Here is a 16,057-nt window from a genome sequence, read left to right on the forward strand (position 1 = left end):
AATAATTATTATGGTGGCTGTAAGTTGACTTAATATATGTCGACTTAAGTTTTTAGTGTAGCCATACCCTGAGTCAGATACGTTGACTCTGGGAGCTTTCACTGCTGCCCTCTGCCTGTATGCTTACCGCTTTACTGCAGGCAGGGTTTAACATGCCTCAACTTTGTCATTATTAGCATTAATAAGTTGCTGTTTTTCTATGTATTTTTGTGGGGTTATTTATATATATTTATTCCTTGATTTCCCATTGCGGCCCTTATGATATGTAGCTTCTTTAGTTATTTGTACAGCAAGAATAGTGTGTTTAAAAATAAATATCACAACACTTCAGTAATAGCATTGTTAATGCAGGACACTTATGTTACTTAAAAATCAACAACACACTGACTAGATGGGAGGGATTATTCTACAGACAGAAGAGCATCGATGCAAACTACATCCAAATTTCTAACACCTCAAATTTCAAGGGAGCAGGGTCTGGGACTGGGTTTTTGTTCAGTCCATTATAAAAATATACACTATTTGCAAAGACTAGTGATTTTTAGATGCTCATCTTCAGACACCTGAAAGGAGCCTGATTTTCAGAAGACAGATGCTCAGCAGGTATGTCAAGTTAGGCATCCAAAAACTGCAACACTTCAAAAAAAAAAAAGGCTCAAAAGGTAGATTCAGATGGGTTTGGCTCTGGGTCACATCCAGAGTTTGAAATTTAGATCTGGGATTTTACTTCAAGCCTTTCTCTAGCTCATCTGAACCTTGTTTCGGTTTCTGAGTCTTCAGATTCCCTTGACCTCAACCCTAAACTTTAAATAAAACTATTGATGAAAACAGTAAATTTTGCCCTTTTTTTGGATTTAAATTATGCCAAACAACCAAGTCTCACATGGCTTCCATCCACCACTAGCTTGGGAGTACTTACAACTCAGGCTAGACTTGGGCAGGCCTTCTGGATTCTGTAACCTGGCAAAACTCACCAGGTTATGGGTTTCATTATAAAAAGCTCTGCATGCAGCTGACTCAGAGTCCAATTCAGCCCTGGCACAATGGGTGCATCTTCTAGAGACTTCAGTGGGAACTGCATTTGTGTATACCAGAGCTGAATTTGGTTCATACTCTCCACTGGCCCTAGAAGCAAGACTTGCAAATTCACTCTTGCACCCAAGTGTTCTGCATGGCCAAGTAAATCTGAAACTACATCTCAAAACCAATTCATGCTTTAAGAGACACTGGAAAACAGCAACACATCCCCTCTCCGGCTCCTACGCAGAGGTGTGGCCAGGCAGCTCTGCATGCTGCCCTGACTGCAGGTGCCGCCCCCGCAGCTCCCTTTGGCCGCAATTCCTGGCCAATGGCACTGCAGAGCGTGCGGAGCCCCCTGGCTGCCCCTACACATAGGAGTTGGAGAGGGGACATGCTGCTGCCTTCAGGAGCCGCATGGAGCCATGGCAGGCAGGGAGCCTTAGCCCTGCTGTGCAGCCAACCAGACTTTAACAGCCTGGTCAGCAGTGCTGACCAGAGCCACCTGGGTCCCTTTTCGACCAGGCGTTCTGGTCGAAAACTGGACACCTGGGAATCCTACTGTCTAAGTGAGAGCAGGTTTGGGGCCATAATGCTCTCCAGAAACTCCACATATCTGTGTGCTGTGCCCCCCCCCATGGCTGCTGTGCCAGGGCATGAGGGGGAAGGTTAGGAGACAGCTTTATGGCTATCTTCTCCGTGCTTGCATCAGAGCAATTCTCCTGCAGCTGGAACAGAGGTTTTTATGCCTCTCTGGCCTTTCTACCCAGCCAAAAGGTGCTGGAATGGAGATGGGGAAATCACACCCTTTTACTTTAGAATTTGCATTTCATTACTTCACTTCACTTCATCAAGTCCCTGAATATGGACTCAAGTTCGGACTATATTAGTCTTATTTCATCTTGTCTTTCTTATTTCATATAAATCTCTCTCTCACACATGCCCATCACAGTACAGTATCTAGCACAGGCCTAAATGTTCTAAAGTGATTAGTAATTTAGAGTACCCAGCCTGAATCATGAAGAGGGACCTGATTTTCAGCGGCTGGATGTTCAGCACTTTCTGAAAATCAAGCCTTTTAAAAGTATCTTAAGTTAAGCATCTAAAAACTGAGGCACCTAAAATCACTAATCAATTTGAAAACTTAGGCCAGGGTATTTATCCCCATCTCACTGATATCAAGTACAGCTGCTGAACCATCTATCTGAAAATACAGCGCTTTGGTATATGTTTCTCTATGTAATTATACGTTTTTGTGGCATGCCTCCAGGCTTATCATGGCTAATAATTTATTAGTGATCATGTAACAATGTCTTTGCATATTTTTTTTCATGTCACTAAATCTATGCTGCAAACTAAATGGTAGTTTTTCTCTTGTGTTTTTCTGATTCAGACAAAGAGGTTGATGAAGAGAATTTATAAAAATAAATGTTGCACGTAAAGAAATAGGCCCATGTTTTCTCCTCTCCATAAGGGAGGTGTAGCCAGCTAGACGAGGGAATAAATGAGAACGGGAACTGTATGTGCTTTCTTCCTTTGCTCAGGTAACAAGTAATTGCTATGGCCCATTGCAAACTCTTCAGGGCATGGTGGGTCTGTATCACTGTGGTCAGGAATGCCAGGTAATACATATAGCAAATGTGGTCTAGTGTTCTGGGTGCAGTCCTAGAAATTGGGAATCGTGGGTTCTACTTCTGAGTCTGCTATTGACTTGCTGTATGACCTTGCGCAATTACCTCACCTGCCTTGTCTCTCTAATATCCTAGGACCAACATGGCGACAACAACATTGCATAGGACCTTGGGCAAGCCCTTTAGTATCTTTGTGACTTGGTTACCCCTTCTGTAAAACATGGATAATAATACCTACCTCATAAGAGTGATGGGAGGCTTAAATAATTTTTCTAAAGTCCTTTAGATCTCTCTGAGGAAGGGGCTTGAGAGATGCAAATTATTATTATTACTATTAAATAGCCCTGGGTGTGGGTAAGGCTAAAGACAGCAGATTGATTCTCCTGGTGCATAGTCTGTTCTAGATGTTGCTGTCTGGGGAGCATTTGAAAAGAGAAGAAGGAAGTTAACTAGTAAGTTCATCTCCTCTAATAAGGTGACTGATCTAAGCTTTGGTTCTGGTGACAAAAGATTGAACAAAAAAAAAGAAGAGCATTTTGACCCAGCACTTTTGTGATTCCTCTGATGGTGTCATTAAATACATATGTGCAAAAAGTCGGCAACGGCTCAGTTCCCATGGTGAAGCCTTAGGAGAACCCTTTAAGATTATGACTTGGGCTCTGCCTCACTTGGTGGCATCTCAGCTGAGAGTATTACAGAACAGAAGAGGTCTCTTTGTGTTTTTGGGGTTTTCTGGGGTGTGGGTTTGGTTGTTGTCATTAGAGTGCACTGAGTTCAAGGAACTCCTTTGGGAACTCATGGCTCAGAATCCTGAGATCTGTAGGAAATTTAGAGGTTTGGGATTAAAGATTTTGTGGAAGTTTTCATATGGCAAATTACGTAAATTAATGTGTAACTCAATTAAAAAAATTGCTATCCTATGTCCTTAATTTAGGACAATTATGGCCCATCCTTTGGGTCCAGGCAGGAGAATATGACCATTTATTCCCATATGTTGGCTGCACATATTGTGGGTAGCTTCATGGTGGGGAGAGCTGGTTCCATAGAGCTTCTACATCCCTGCCCCAATGCGGGGGTGGGGAAGATGAAGGGGTGGAGCTGCCTTGGCTCCCTGCCAATGCACTAGTCAGCTCTGCTATACTGACATGCTCGGGGACTATAGAGTGCCAGGTATAGGCCTGGCACGTGGCTGGAGCTGGGGAAAACTGGGAGGGAGACTGTGAATCAGTGAGTCACAATCTGCTTCCTAGGACAGTACAACAACATGCTGCTCCTTATCTGGGGACCGTGACAAAGTCACCATTTAGCTCTTAATTAAAAACTGCACTCTACTGAATTTCTTGATGTGTAAATAAGAAGTTTAAAAAACCCCCAAAACTACACATAGGCTTCTTTTTATAGAAATACTTTGCATTTCGATAGCACCTGCCAAGGGCTCTACACACAGCAATGAATTTCACCCTACCAGATGCCTGGGGGTTAGGTAAGCACGATCCTTACTTTACAGCTGGGAAACCGGTACACATGAGACCTTATCCAAAGCTAGTTAAGGTCAGTGGACAGTCTCCCACTCATCTCAAAGGCTCAGAAAGATTAAGGCCAACTTTTACATTATTAATTATGGGTGCCACAATTTTGGGTACCCAGTTCATCACCTAGATTTTTAGGTGGCCCTCTCAATCACTATTGAATGATTAAATGGCTTGCACCTGCCATACATACAGTCAATGGATGAGCCAGCAGTCACCTGACTCCCAATTTTTGGACTTAACCCTACCCACCCATCCTTCTTTTAAGGTAATTTACATTCCGTCTTTTAAACTGTGCTTCTGTTAGCTCTTGCAGCCAGAATTCTACAGGTAGACTGACATCTGGCACTCCATTCAAACACCTAGTCTTCTCATGCTCATATCTCTGTGAAAATAATTTCCTCTAGGACACAGAACTTAACAAGAACGTCTGAGGAACGGGGGGGGGGGTGGAGTGGGGGGAGAAATAACATGGGGAAATAGTTTTATTTTATGTAATGACCCATCCACTCCCAGTCTCTATTCAAGCCTAAATTAATTGTATCCCGTTTGCAAATTAATTCCAATTCAGCAGTCTCTCGTTGGAGTCTGTTTTTGAAGTTTTTTTGTTGAAGGATAGCCACTCTCAGGTCTGTAATCGTGTGACCAGAGAGATTGAAGTGTTCTCCAACTGGTTTTTGAATATTATAATTCTTGACGTCTGATTTGTGTCCATTTATTCTTTTACGTAGAGACTGTCCAGTTTGACCAATGTACATGGCAGAGGGGCATTGCTGGCACATGATGGCATATATCCCATTGGTAGATGCGCAGGTGAATGAGCCTCTGATAGTGTGGCTGATGTGATTAGGCCCTATGATGGTATCCCCTGAATAGATATGTGCACAGAGTTGGCAACGGGCTTTGTTGCAAGGATAGGTTCCTGGGTTAGTGGTTCTGTTGTGTGGTGTATGGTTGCTGGTGAATATTTGCTTCAGGTTGGGGGGCTGTCTGTAAGCAAGGACTGGCCTGTCTCCCAAGATCTGTGAGAGTGATGGGTTGTCCTTCAGGATAGGTTGTAGATTCTTGATGATGCACTGGAGAGGTTTTCGTTGGGGGCTGAAGGTGATGGCTAGTGGCGTTCTGTTATTTTCTTTGTTGGGCCTGTCCTGTAGTAAGTGACTTCTGGGTACTCTTCTGGCTCTGTCAATCTGTTTCTTCACTTCAGCAGGTGGGTATTGTAGTTGTAAGAATGCATGATAGAGATCTTGTAGGTGTTTGTCTCTGTCTGAGGGGTTGGAGCAATGCGGTTATATCGTAGAGCTTGGCTGTAGACAATGGATCGTGTGGTGTGATCTGGATGAAAGCTAGAGGCATGTAGGTAGGAATAGCGGTCAGTAGGTTTCCGATATAGGGTGGTGTTTATGTGACCATCGCTTATTAGCAATATTATTATAATATTATGTGACCATCGCTTATTAGCTTATTATTATTATTTCAGTAGGATTGCCTGAGTGTTAATTGAGGCCAAAAATTGGCCCAAAATACATAAATAACCAAGAAGAAACTTAGCTCAAGTCAAAAATAGTTATGTAGCGATTGATTCCATTCAGAGCTTTCCTGAATGAAACAGGTGCTATCAGGACTTTCTCTGAAGATTTTTCTCTGGCTTCTTTCACCTTTTCTGTTTGTCTGTCTCTCTGCAGAGGTTGTGGAACAGCTGGGACTCATGTGGAGATGAGGCTGAGAGCGCTTTGGCTGAAGCCTTATTGCTGCTGACTTAGATGCAGACTGCTTGCCTGGCTTGAAATTCACCTCTTTGCCCAGGACCAGCACAAGATCTGTGGACCACTTAAGTACCTGTGGCTTAAATTGGATTTGCATACTGCACACATCTTATGCTGATCCTTGAATTACACCGAGGAGAGAAAATTATAGGTCCCATAGAAAATCATGGCTCTGGCGGGTACATTCTCCATCAGCAGAACACAACTTGAGAAGTTAGTAGTTTTTGTTACTAGCTTACTCAATGTTTTGTGCAGGGTTTGATACACAAATTCAACTAAGTTTAATGGGAGCTGGGAGCTAAAACTCCAGCAACTCTAAAAATATTAGGGTATGTGTGGCTTTTTTTGCACAACAGAAGCTGTTTCTGGAAGCTTGTGTTTATTACTGTCTCTGAGAAGTGCAGATCAGGAGCACTGAGCTGTTCACCAGGCTGAAATTCTGCACAGAATTTTTCTGATTGCCTTTTACTTGGGGCAAGAGCAAAGCTAAAAACCAGTGAAAATATTTGTATTCTGGATTCAGTTGTTAAATCCAAGTGGGAAACCATTCAGGGGAAAAAAGATGTAATGAGCTCAGAACAAAGGTAATACGCTTAAGTGCTTAATTTTTTTTTTCTTGAAAACATCTCCTTTGGCTCTAATTAAACTCTCCCTAGCCTCCTGGGCTTTGGAGGACTTTTGAACAGCAACAGAAGAAAGATCTTCCTTGCTAGATTTATATAACAATTTCTTGCAGTTCTATGTGCAAAAGCTTCAAGAAATATTATGGCATGTGACAGTCTAGCCTGTGGTTCTTACTTTCTGTGAAAATACTGCCAATGTTAATATTTAGTATTCTACATTTTTTTCCTGCTTAATATAATTCACTTGTTCCTGAGCTACAACCTCCCAGTTCCTATGTGGAAGGGTTTCAGAGTAGCAGCCGTGTTAGTCTGTATTCGCAAAAAGAAAAGGAGTACTTCTGGCACCTTAGAGACTAATGAATTTATTTGAGCATAAGCTTTTGTGAGCTACAGCTCACTTCATCGAATGCTCAAATATATCTTACTCGTGTTTATTGGGAATCATTAAATTGACCAAGGATGGATGGTGTGTGAGATTGGGGATATTATTTTTATTACAATATCACCTAGAGGCCCTAGTTGAAATTAGGCCCCCCATTGTGATAGGCACTATACAAGTATAAATTGAGAGAGAGTCTCTGCCTTAAAGAGATTACCATCTAAATAGACAAACAGGCAAAGAATGGGAGAAAACCAATCCTAATTTTATTGATTGGGAAGTGAGGCACAGAGAGATTAAGTGACTTGCCCAAAATCACAAAAGGAAGCCTGTGACAGGTCTGGAATTGCACACACATCTTCCAAATCCTAATCCAATGCTTTAACCACAAAGCCAGATTACTTTAGATCCCAGCTCTACAGTCTGTACCTGTTGGGCACTGGGAGACACCCGTGTTGGAATAAAGTAGTTTGTTTATTATATGAGGTAAGTAGAAGTGAGCTTTTGGGAAGACAAAATTTGCTTCCCATGAAAGCACAGAGCCCTCCTCTGTCAGAAACCCACTTGTCAGGAGTATATGAGAACACAATACTGATGCTGCTGATGATTCTGTCATGTAGCTCTTGTACACGGTAAATTGCAGGTCAGGCCCTTGTATCACACGTGGACTGACTACAGAGTTTCCTTCCTGGGGATACACCAGAGATGTATTCACTATAAGATCCTTTAATGCAGTGATAGGTTTCAGAGTAGCAGCCGTATTAGTCTGTATCCAGGAGTACTTGTGGCACCTTAGAGACTAGCAAATTTATTATAGCATAAGCTTTTGTGGGCTACAGCCCACTTCATCGGATGCATAGAATGGAACATATAGTAAGATATCACTACAAAAGTTTTTTTTCTCCTGCTGATAATAGCTCATCTTAACTAATTAGCCTCTCACAGTTTGAATGGTAACTTCCAATTTATCTGTTTGTATGTATGTTTTTATATATATATGTTCCATTCTATGCATCTGATGAAGTGGGCTGTAGCCCACAAAAGCTTATGCTCTAATAAATTTGTTAATCTCTAAGGTGCCACAAGTACTCCTTTTCTTTTTTCAATGCAGTGCTTATTCTAGCTATTACTAACTCAGATAAGGTATGTTACACATGACACCACCTAATGGCTGAATGGTAGAATACAGTTTAGCATTCCATTACAGGGTCAGATACAAAACTCTTTATGCAAAGTTTTCATACTTTCTAAGCCTATGTCTATACTTAAAACGCTACAGCAGCACAATGGTAGCACTACAGCTGTAGCAGTTTTCCTGTCACTGTATTTAATCCACCTCCCCGAGAGGCAGTAGCTTGGCAACGGAAGAATTTGTCCATCAACCTAGCACTGAATACATTGGGAGTTAGGTCTGCATAGCTACCTCTCTCTGGGCTGCTGGGGGGGGCCTCAAAGAGAAGAGATTTGCACTCCAATCTGAGAGCTGACTTGAAAATAGATTAGTGACTTAAGTACCCACTCTAGGGCAACACAATTACAATCAGCACTGGGGCTTGATCCAAGTCCTAGTGAAGCCAGTGCAATTCAATGGGATTTGGATCGTGACCTGAGCGTAAGTGCCCTTTCTCTCAGATAGGGTTGCCAGGTGTCCGGTTTTCAACTGGAACGCCTGGTTGAAAAGGGACCCTGGTGGCTCTGGTCAGCACTGCTGACCAGACCGTTAAAAGTACGGTCAGCAGGGCTAAGGCAGGCTCCTTGCCTGCCGTAGCTCCGCGCGGCTCCCGGAAGCAGCAGCAAGTCCCCCCCTGCACCCCAAGCCCCTCATCCCTGGCCCCACCTTGGAGTCTGCACCCCCAGCTGGAGCCCTCACCCCCTTCTACACCCCAATCCCATGAGCCAGTCCGGTGAAAATGAGCAAGTGATTGAGGATGGGGAGAGCGAGCGACAGAGGGAGGGGGGATGGAGTGAGCAGCAGCAGGGCTTTGGAGAAGGGGAGGGGCCTCAGAGAGGGGGCAGAGCAAGGATGTTCAGTTTTGTGCAAGTAGAAAGTTGGCAACCCTACTCTCAGAGTGTGGATAAAATACACAATCCTGTGTAAAGGAGGAGAAATAACTGTGCGATGTGGTGATTTGATTTACTAAAATCTTACTCTGGCTTGCATGGTGCTCAAACAGTGTGGAAGCAGAACAGAGTTTCTTAGATCTTGCACTATATAATTCTCTAAATAGTTCATTCTAATGTCCTCACATTAGCAGACTAGGTACTAATGCCGCTCATACATATGCATTTTTCTTGTCTCTGTTGCAGGGAAAGAGAATGGCTATTTTTCCTTACAAAGTAACTTTAATTTACAGAAGCAGCGAGAAAGGAAAAACAGAACTTCATTTCAGTATAATAACTTTAATTCAGTTAAAATCATTGCCCCTTAATTACTCAGATGTAAATTAATTTGTAATTGGGACAATCATTTCATTACCTGGATTTGGTTTTCCTGTGTGATATTGTGTTGAGTTGAAAAACCTGCAATAATAAACATTAAGCATCACTAAAACCTAATGTTCACATTTTGTAGGCTGAAATTATGTAGCAATACAGCCTATGAAGTTGTGTACTACCATAAGCAATCTGTAAAATAGATAGGGCCAGATCCTCAGCAGGTGTAACTAGACATAGCTTCATTGACTTCAATTGTGCTATGCCAATTTCACCAGTAGAGGATTTGGCCCTAAGGCACTTTACAAAGTCATTCACACAATAGTCACTAAACATTTTGCTGACTTCATGTTCTGTGGCTCTAGGCGACTGCCTTGCCATCCTGTAATACAAAGCTTGCTCTGCTAGTTGCTCATCCTTTATGAACCATTTGGAGAAGACAGGTTTCAGAGTAGCAGCCATGTTAGTTTGTATCCGCAAAAAGAAAAGGAGTACGTGTGGCACCTGTCATAAATATAAAGGGAAGGGTAAACACCTTTAAAATCCCTCCTGGCCAGAGGAAAAGCCCTTTCACCTGTAAAGGGTTAAGAAGCTAGGTTAACCTCGCTGGCACCTGACCAAAATGACCAATGAGGAGACAAGATACTTTCAAAGCTGGAGGGGGGGAGAAACAAAGGGTCTGGGTCTGTCTGTGTGATGCTTTTGCTGGGAACAGAACAGGAATGGAGTCTTAGAATTTAATAAGTAATCTAGCTAGATATGCATTAGATTATGATTTCTTTAAATGGCTGAGAAAATAAGCTGTGCTGAATAGAATGGATATTCCTGTCTTTGTGTCTTTTTGTAACTTAAGGTTTTGCCTAGAGGGATTCTCTATGTTTTGAATCTAATTACCCTGTAAGGTATTTACCATCCTGATTTTACAGAGGTGATTCTTTTTACCTTTTCTTCTATTAAAATTCTTCTTGTAAGAAATTGAATGCTTTTTTCATTGCCCTTAAGATCCAACGGTTTGGGTCTGTGGTCACCTATGCAAATTGGTGAGGATTTTTATCAAATCTTCCCCAGGAAGGGGGTGGAAGGTTTTGGTGAGGATTTTGAGGGGAAAGATGTTTCCAAACTACTCTTTCCCAATAATAAACCAGGTTAGACGTTTGGTGGTGGCAGTGAAAGTCCAAGGGCAAAAGGTAAAATAGTTTGTGCCTTGGGGAAGTTTTAACCTAAGCTGGTAAAAGTAAGATTAGGAGGTTTTCATGCAAGTCCCCACATCTGTACCCTAGAGTTCAGAGTGGGGATGGAATCTTGACATGGTGGCAGAGCGGTGGGATTAATTTGAAATTATTTTGAGATCAATTTGAGATTTTCTGAACCAGAAACACAGATTTTAAAAGGGATTTTTTTTTCCTTTGGGCTGCTGGAAAGCAGGTTGGAGTTTTTTTCTCTGCTTTGGGGCCAGAGCAAAGACAAAAGGGAATTGTCTTTTGTGAGCTGGAGTTTTCTCTACCTAAAGGCAGGGTAGTTAACCTCCTGCAGGGAAATTCACAAGTCTTCACAGACCTGAAGTTTTTTGCTTTTTGATTTTTTTTTCTTCTCCTAAGAGCAACTAGAGAGGTTTTCTGCCTATTTGTCTGGAGACAAAGGTGTTAGGTTTTTTTTTTTTTAAGGATTTCTTTGTAGGCTGACAATCACTAGAGAATATAGTATCATATTTCAGCACAGCAAAATTTTACAAGCCAAGTTTTTTGTTTTGTTTTGTTTTCTTTCTAACTTTCGGATGTAAAGTTAGTTAAAAACAGAGAGGTTAGGATAACAGACTCCACAGTTCAACAAAAGCTGGAATTAGCCAGATTTGAGGCTGAGGAAAAACAAAAGGAATATGAAAGACGGATAGAACCCATGCGGATGGAGATGGATGCACATGCGGCCAGGAAAAAAAAAATGGAGGCTGCCCACAGGAGGGAAATGGAGGCAAGGGACAAAGAAATGGAGACAAAGGAAAAAGAAATAGAGGCTGCCCACAGGAGGGAAATGGAGGCAAGGGACAAAGAAATGGAGGCAAGGGCCAAAGAGCTGGAGGAGAAAGAAAAAGAGAGGAAGCATGTGGAGGAGGAGAAGGAAAAAGAGAGGAAGCATGTGGAGGAGGAGAAGGAAAAAGAGAGGAAGCATGCTCTGGAGATGGAGAAGGTAAAGGCTCAGCAGAATATACCAACAAACCCTAGCAATCCTTCTCCAGGTACCACTTCCCATCCCAGAAAGTTCCCCACCTACAAGGCAGGCGATGATACCGAGGCCTTCTTAGAAAACTTCGAAAGGGCCTGCCTTGGGTACAGCATTTCTACAGACCAATACATGGTAGAGCTGAGGCCGCAGCTCAGTGGACTCTTAGCTGAGGTGGCGGCTGAAATACCTAAGGAACACATGAACCAGTATGAACTGTTTAAAACCAAGGTGAGAGTCAGAATGGGGATAACCCCCCGAGCATTCCCGTCGGCGGTTCAGAGCCCTAAAGTGGAAACCAGACATATCATTTACCCGACATGCCTACCACATTGTGAAACATTGGGATGCCTGGATATCAGGAGCAAGTGTTAAATCTCCAGCAGATTTGCATGTCCTAATGCAAATGGAACAGTTCTTAGAGGGTGTTCCTGAGGAAATAGAAAGATACATCCTAGATGGGAAGCCCAAAACTGTAATCGAGGCGGGGGAGATTGGAGCCAAATGGGTGGAGGTGGCAAAAAAGAAAAAAACTGATTGCAGTTGGAGTGGACACCAGAAGGGACAACCTCAGACTACTGGGGGCCGCCCAAGGCCCCAGCTACCACCCAAGGAACCCTCCAGACCCACCCTCCTTTATCGTCCCACCACACCATTCTCCAGCAACCCACCTCGCCCCAGTGACCCATCAGCTGGACAATGTTTTAAATGCAACGAGCCGGGGCATGTAAAGGCCAACTGCCCCAAGAACTCCAACAGATTACAGTTCATTGCACTGGAATCACACCAGAGGTCCTCAGGCCCAGATACCTCCCAGATACCCTTGGAGCGGAGGGAAACTGTGAGTGTGGATGGGAAGAAGGTCACCGCGTGGAGGGACACCAGAGCACAAGTGTTGGCTATCCATGCTTCCTTAGTGGACCCCAATTTAATCAACCCAGAGATCCAAGTGACAATTCAACTCTTCAGGTCCAACTCTTTCAATTTGCCTTCAGCCAAGTTGCCTGTCCAGTACAAGGGTTGGTCAGGAACATGGACTTTTATAGTCTATGATGATCATCCCATCCCCATGCTGTTGGTGGAAGACTTGGCCAATTGTGTGAAGTCAGCCAAGAGGGTGGGAATGATCACCTGCAGCCAGGCTAAACAAACCGTCACGCCTAGCTCTGTTCCGGAAACTTCTACCAGAACCCGGTCAGAGGTGATGGACCTGGACCCAGGCCAATGTCTGCAACAGCAGTGGTGGATCCAGTCCCAGAGACCCAGACAGAGCCAGTCCCAGCACCGGAACCGGCGGAACAACCAGCACCAGACCCATTGCCAGCACTGACTCCAATACTTGCAACCCCAACAGCAGAGGGCCCCACCGAACCTGAACTGGCAGCAGACGATAACCCTACACAAGAGGCTCGGCTGGAGCCTGAACCCCAACATAGTGCACCAGAGGAGAGCGGTTCACAGTCAACAGAAACAGCCCCATCCCCTACATCGCTTCCAGAAGGACCAAGCATAGGTCCACAATCCAATGAGGAACTGATGTCTCCAGCATCAAGAGAACAGTTCCAGACCGAACAGAAAGCAGATGAAAGCCTCCAGAGAGCTTGGACGGCGGCACGGAGCAACCCACCGCCTCTCAGCTCTTCTAATCTATCCAGATTTGTTGTAGAAAGAGGACTTTTATACAAGGAAACTCTTTCTGGTGGACACCAGGAAGACTGGCATCCTCAGAGACAGTTGGTAGTTCCAACTAAGTACCGGGTCAAGCTCTTGAGCTTAGCCCACAATCATCCTAGTGGTCATGCTGGGGTGAACAGGGCCAAAGACCGGTTGGGGAGGTCATTCCACTGGGAGGGAATGGGCAAGGATGTTTCTACCTATGTCCGGTCTTGTGAGGTATGCCAAAAAGTGGGAAAACCCCAAGACCACGTCAAAGTCCCTCTCCAGCCACTCCCCATCAATGAAGTTCCATTTCAGTGAGTAGTTGTGGATATTCTGGGTCCTTTTCTGTTTGTTTTTCCATTGCATGCATCCGACGAAATGAGCTGTAGCTCATGAAAACTTATGCTCAAATACATTTGTTAGTCTCTAAGGTGCCACAAGTCCTCCTTTTCTTTTTTTGGAGAAGACAGCAACTCACTTACATCAATGGACAAGTTTACATGTTGCCTGGAGACATTTGCTTTTCACATGCTCGAGCAAGTTTAGCAAAACACTGATTACCCATTAATAATATCCCAGTGCAACTGAGCAGGCCTTCTTAGTCTTACCTACAATTCCAAAGAATTAATTTCAGGAAGGAACTGTGATGGGATTTTTTGTTTTTGTATTTTTAAGGTTTCTCTATATATTTTAAAAGTTCAAGCAAACAGAAATAGTCAAACAAGCAGAGCTAGAAAATCAAAGTAACCTAACCCCCAGGCTAGTTCTACATCCCCATAAAGATTATCAGGCAGAGCGCTAACATCAGTTCAGTGTTACAGTGAAACTTAATTCCTGTTACATTAAACATCTTCCCATGCTCTGTCTTGGTCTAGTGCACTGCACAGGGTATAATTCTGTAAGGTGTAGTACACACTCGACTCCCATCCACTTCAGTGGGAGTTGTGCATGCTCACTTCCGGGCAGAGGTTCTCTTTGTAGGACGGTGACTAATTTTACAGTTAACATTGTTCAAAATGCAGCATAAACAGAAAAGTAAATACAGACTTACTCTTGGATTATCGGTATAAGTTGTGTGCCAAGATCCTCACAATAAAACCATCTTTCAAACAGGACGTTGGTTGATTCTCCAACATAATATCTGACAAAGTAACAACATTAGTAAATCATTCCTTTGCATAATGGTTATTTTTTTTAAAAAATAGCATCTTTAGAGTTAATGCAGTGAGCTATATTTTATTAATAAGTATAGTGCATTAGAGGGACAGTGTTTTCTAGTGGCTAGGATGGAGAGTCAGGACTCTTTGGTCCTATTTTCAGCTCTAACACAGTCTTGCGGAGTAACCTTGGATAAGTCACCAAGAGTGTGCTCCACAAAGGGACTTAGGTGTTGCAGCACTGAGTGTCACGGTGGCTAACTTCTAAGCATCTAAAAAAAAAAACCACAGGAACAACACTGAGATTCACAAAGCAGTTACATTGGCTTCCCTATACACTGAACGGTGAGAGATAGGCACCTAAGAAAGCAATCCACAAAAAGCCAACATGCTAGATGGGAAGCTGTCTAAGCTAGCCACTGGGAGATACTGAGGAGATGGGTGTGTGTTAAGCCCTGTCCCTCTCACAGAGATAGGCACCTCCCAGTAGCCTGGATTTAAGTGTCTATCTCTGCCTAAAAAGAAAAGGAGTACTTGTGGCACCTTAGAGACTAACAAATTTATTAGAGCATAAGCTTTCGTGAGCTACAGCTCACTTCATTGGATGCATTTGGTGGAAAAAACAGAGGGGAGATTGATATACACACAGAGAGAACATGAAACAATGGGTTTATCATACACACTGTAAGGAGAGTGATCACTTAAGATAAGCCATCACCAGCAGCAGGGAGGGGAAAGGAGGAAAACCTTTCATGGTGACAAGCAAGGTAGGCTATTTCCAGCAGTTAACAAGAATATCTGAGGAACAGTGGGGGGTGGGGTGGGGGGGAGAAATAACATGGGGAAATAGTTTTACTTTGTGTAATGACTCATCCATTCCCAGTCTCTATTCAAGCCTAAGTTAATTGTATCCAGTTTGCAAATTAATTCCAATTCAGGAGTCTCTCGTTGGAGTCTGTTTTTAAAGCTTTTTTGTTGAAGGATTGCCACTCTTAGGTCTGTAATCGAGTGACCAGAGAGATTGAAGTGTTCTCCAACTGGTTTTTGAATGTTATAATTCTTGACGTCTGATTGTGTCCATTCATTCTTTTACGTAGAGACTGTCCAGTTTGACCAATGTACACGGCAGAGGGGCATTGCTGGCACATGATGGCATATATCACATTGGTAGATGCGCAGGTGAACGAGCCTCTGATAAAAAGAAAAGGAGTACTTGTGGCACCTTAGAGACTAACAAATTTATTAGAGCATAAGCTTTCGTGAGCTACAGCTCAGCTCACGAAAGCTTATGCTCTAATAAATTTGTTAGTCTCTAAGATGCCACAAGTACTCCTTTTCTTTTTGCGAATACAGACTAACACGGCTGCTACTCTGGAGCCTCTGATAGTGTGGCTGATGTGATTAAGGTGCCACAAGTACTCCTTTTCTCCTTACAGTGTGTATGATAAACCCATTGTTTCATGTTCTCTGTGTGTGTATATCAATCTCCCCTCTGTTTTTTCCACCAAATGCATCCAATGAAGTGAGCTGTAGCTCACGAAAGCTTATGCTCTAATAAATTTGTTAGTCTCTAAGGTGCCACAAGTACTCCTTTTCTTTTTGCGAATACAGATTAACACGGCTGCTACTCTGAAACCTATCTCTGC

At 43.2% G+C, this 16,057-nt stretch overlaps 2 protein-coding genes and 1 long non-coding RNA gene across 3 annotated transcripts in view; 1 reads left to right on the forward strand and 2 right to left on the reverse strand.

The window, feature by feature from the left end:
* LOC122459444 overlaps positions 1-16,057 on the reverse strand; it is a 472,186-nt gene that overhangs the window by 120,853 nt on the left and 335,276 nt on the right. The window lies entirely within an intron of this gene.
* LOC122459526 overlaps positions 1-16,057 on the forward strand; it is a 90,659-nt gene that overhangs the window by 73,803 nt on the left and 799 nt on the right. Inside the window, exon 2 of the long non-coding RNA XR_006280285.1 lies at positions 5,863-6,012. This is a non-coding gene — a long non-coding RNA (uncharacterized LOC122459526). The remainder of the gene's footprint in view (positions 1-5,862; positions 6,013-16,057) is intronic.
* The window catches only part of HAAO (3-hydroxyanthranilate 3,4-dioxygenase), a 58,115-nt gene that overhangs the window by 13,956 nt on the left and 28,102 nt on the right, over positions 1-16,057 (reverse strand). The window contains exons 5-6 of the mRNA XM_038396288.2: positions 14,306-14,395; positions 9,422-9,465 (exon numbers count right to left, since the gene is read on the reverse strand). Coding sequence (XP_038252216.1) covers positions 9,422-9,465; positions 14,306-14,395 — 134 coding nt within the window. The remainder of the gene's footprint in view (positions 1-9,421; positions 9,466-14,305; positions 14,396-16,057) is intronic.

The sequence above is a fragment of the Dermochelys coriacea genome, chromosome 3, assembly GCF_009764565.3.
Source record: "Dermochelys coriacea isolate rDerCor1 chromosome 3, rDerCor1.pri.v4, whole genome shotgun sequence".
In the NCBI taxonomy this organism is placed as follows: domain Eukaryota; kingdom Metazoa; phylum Chordata; order Testudines; family Dermochelyidae; genus Dermochelys; species Dermochelys coriacea.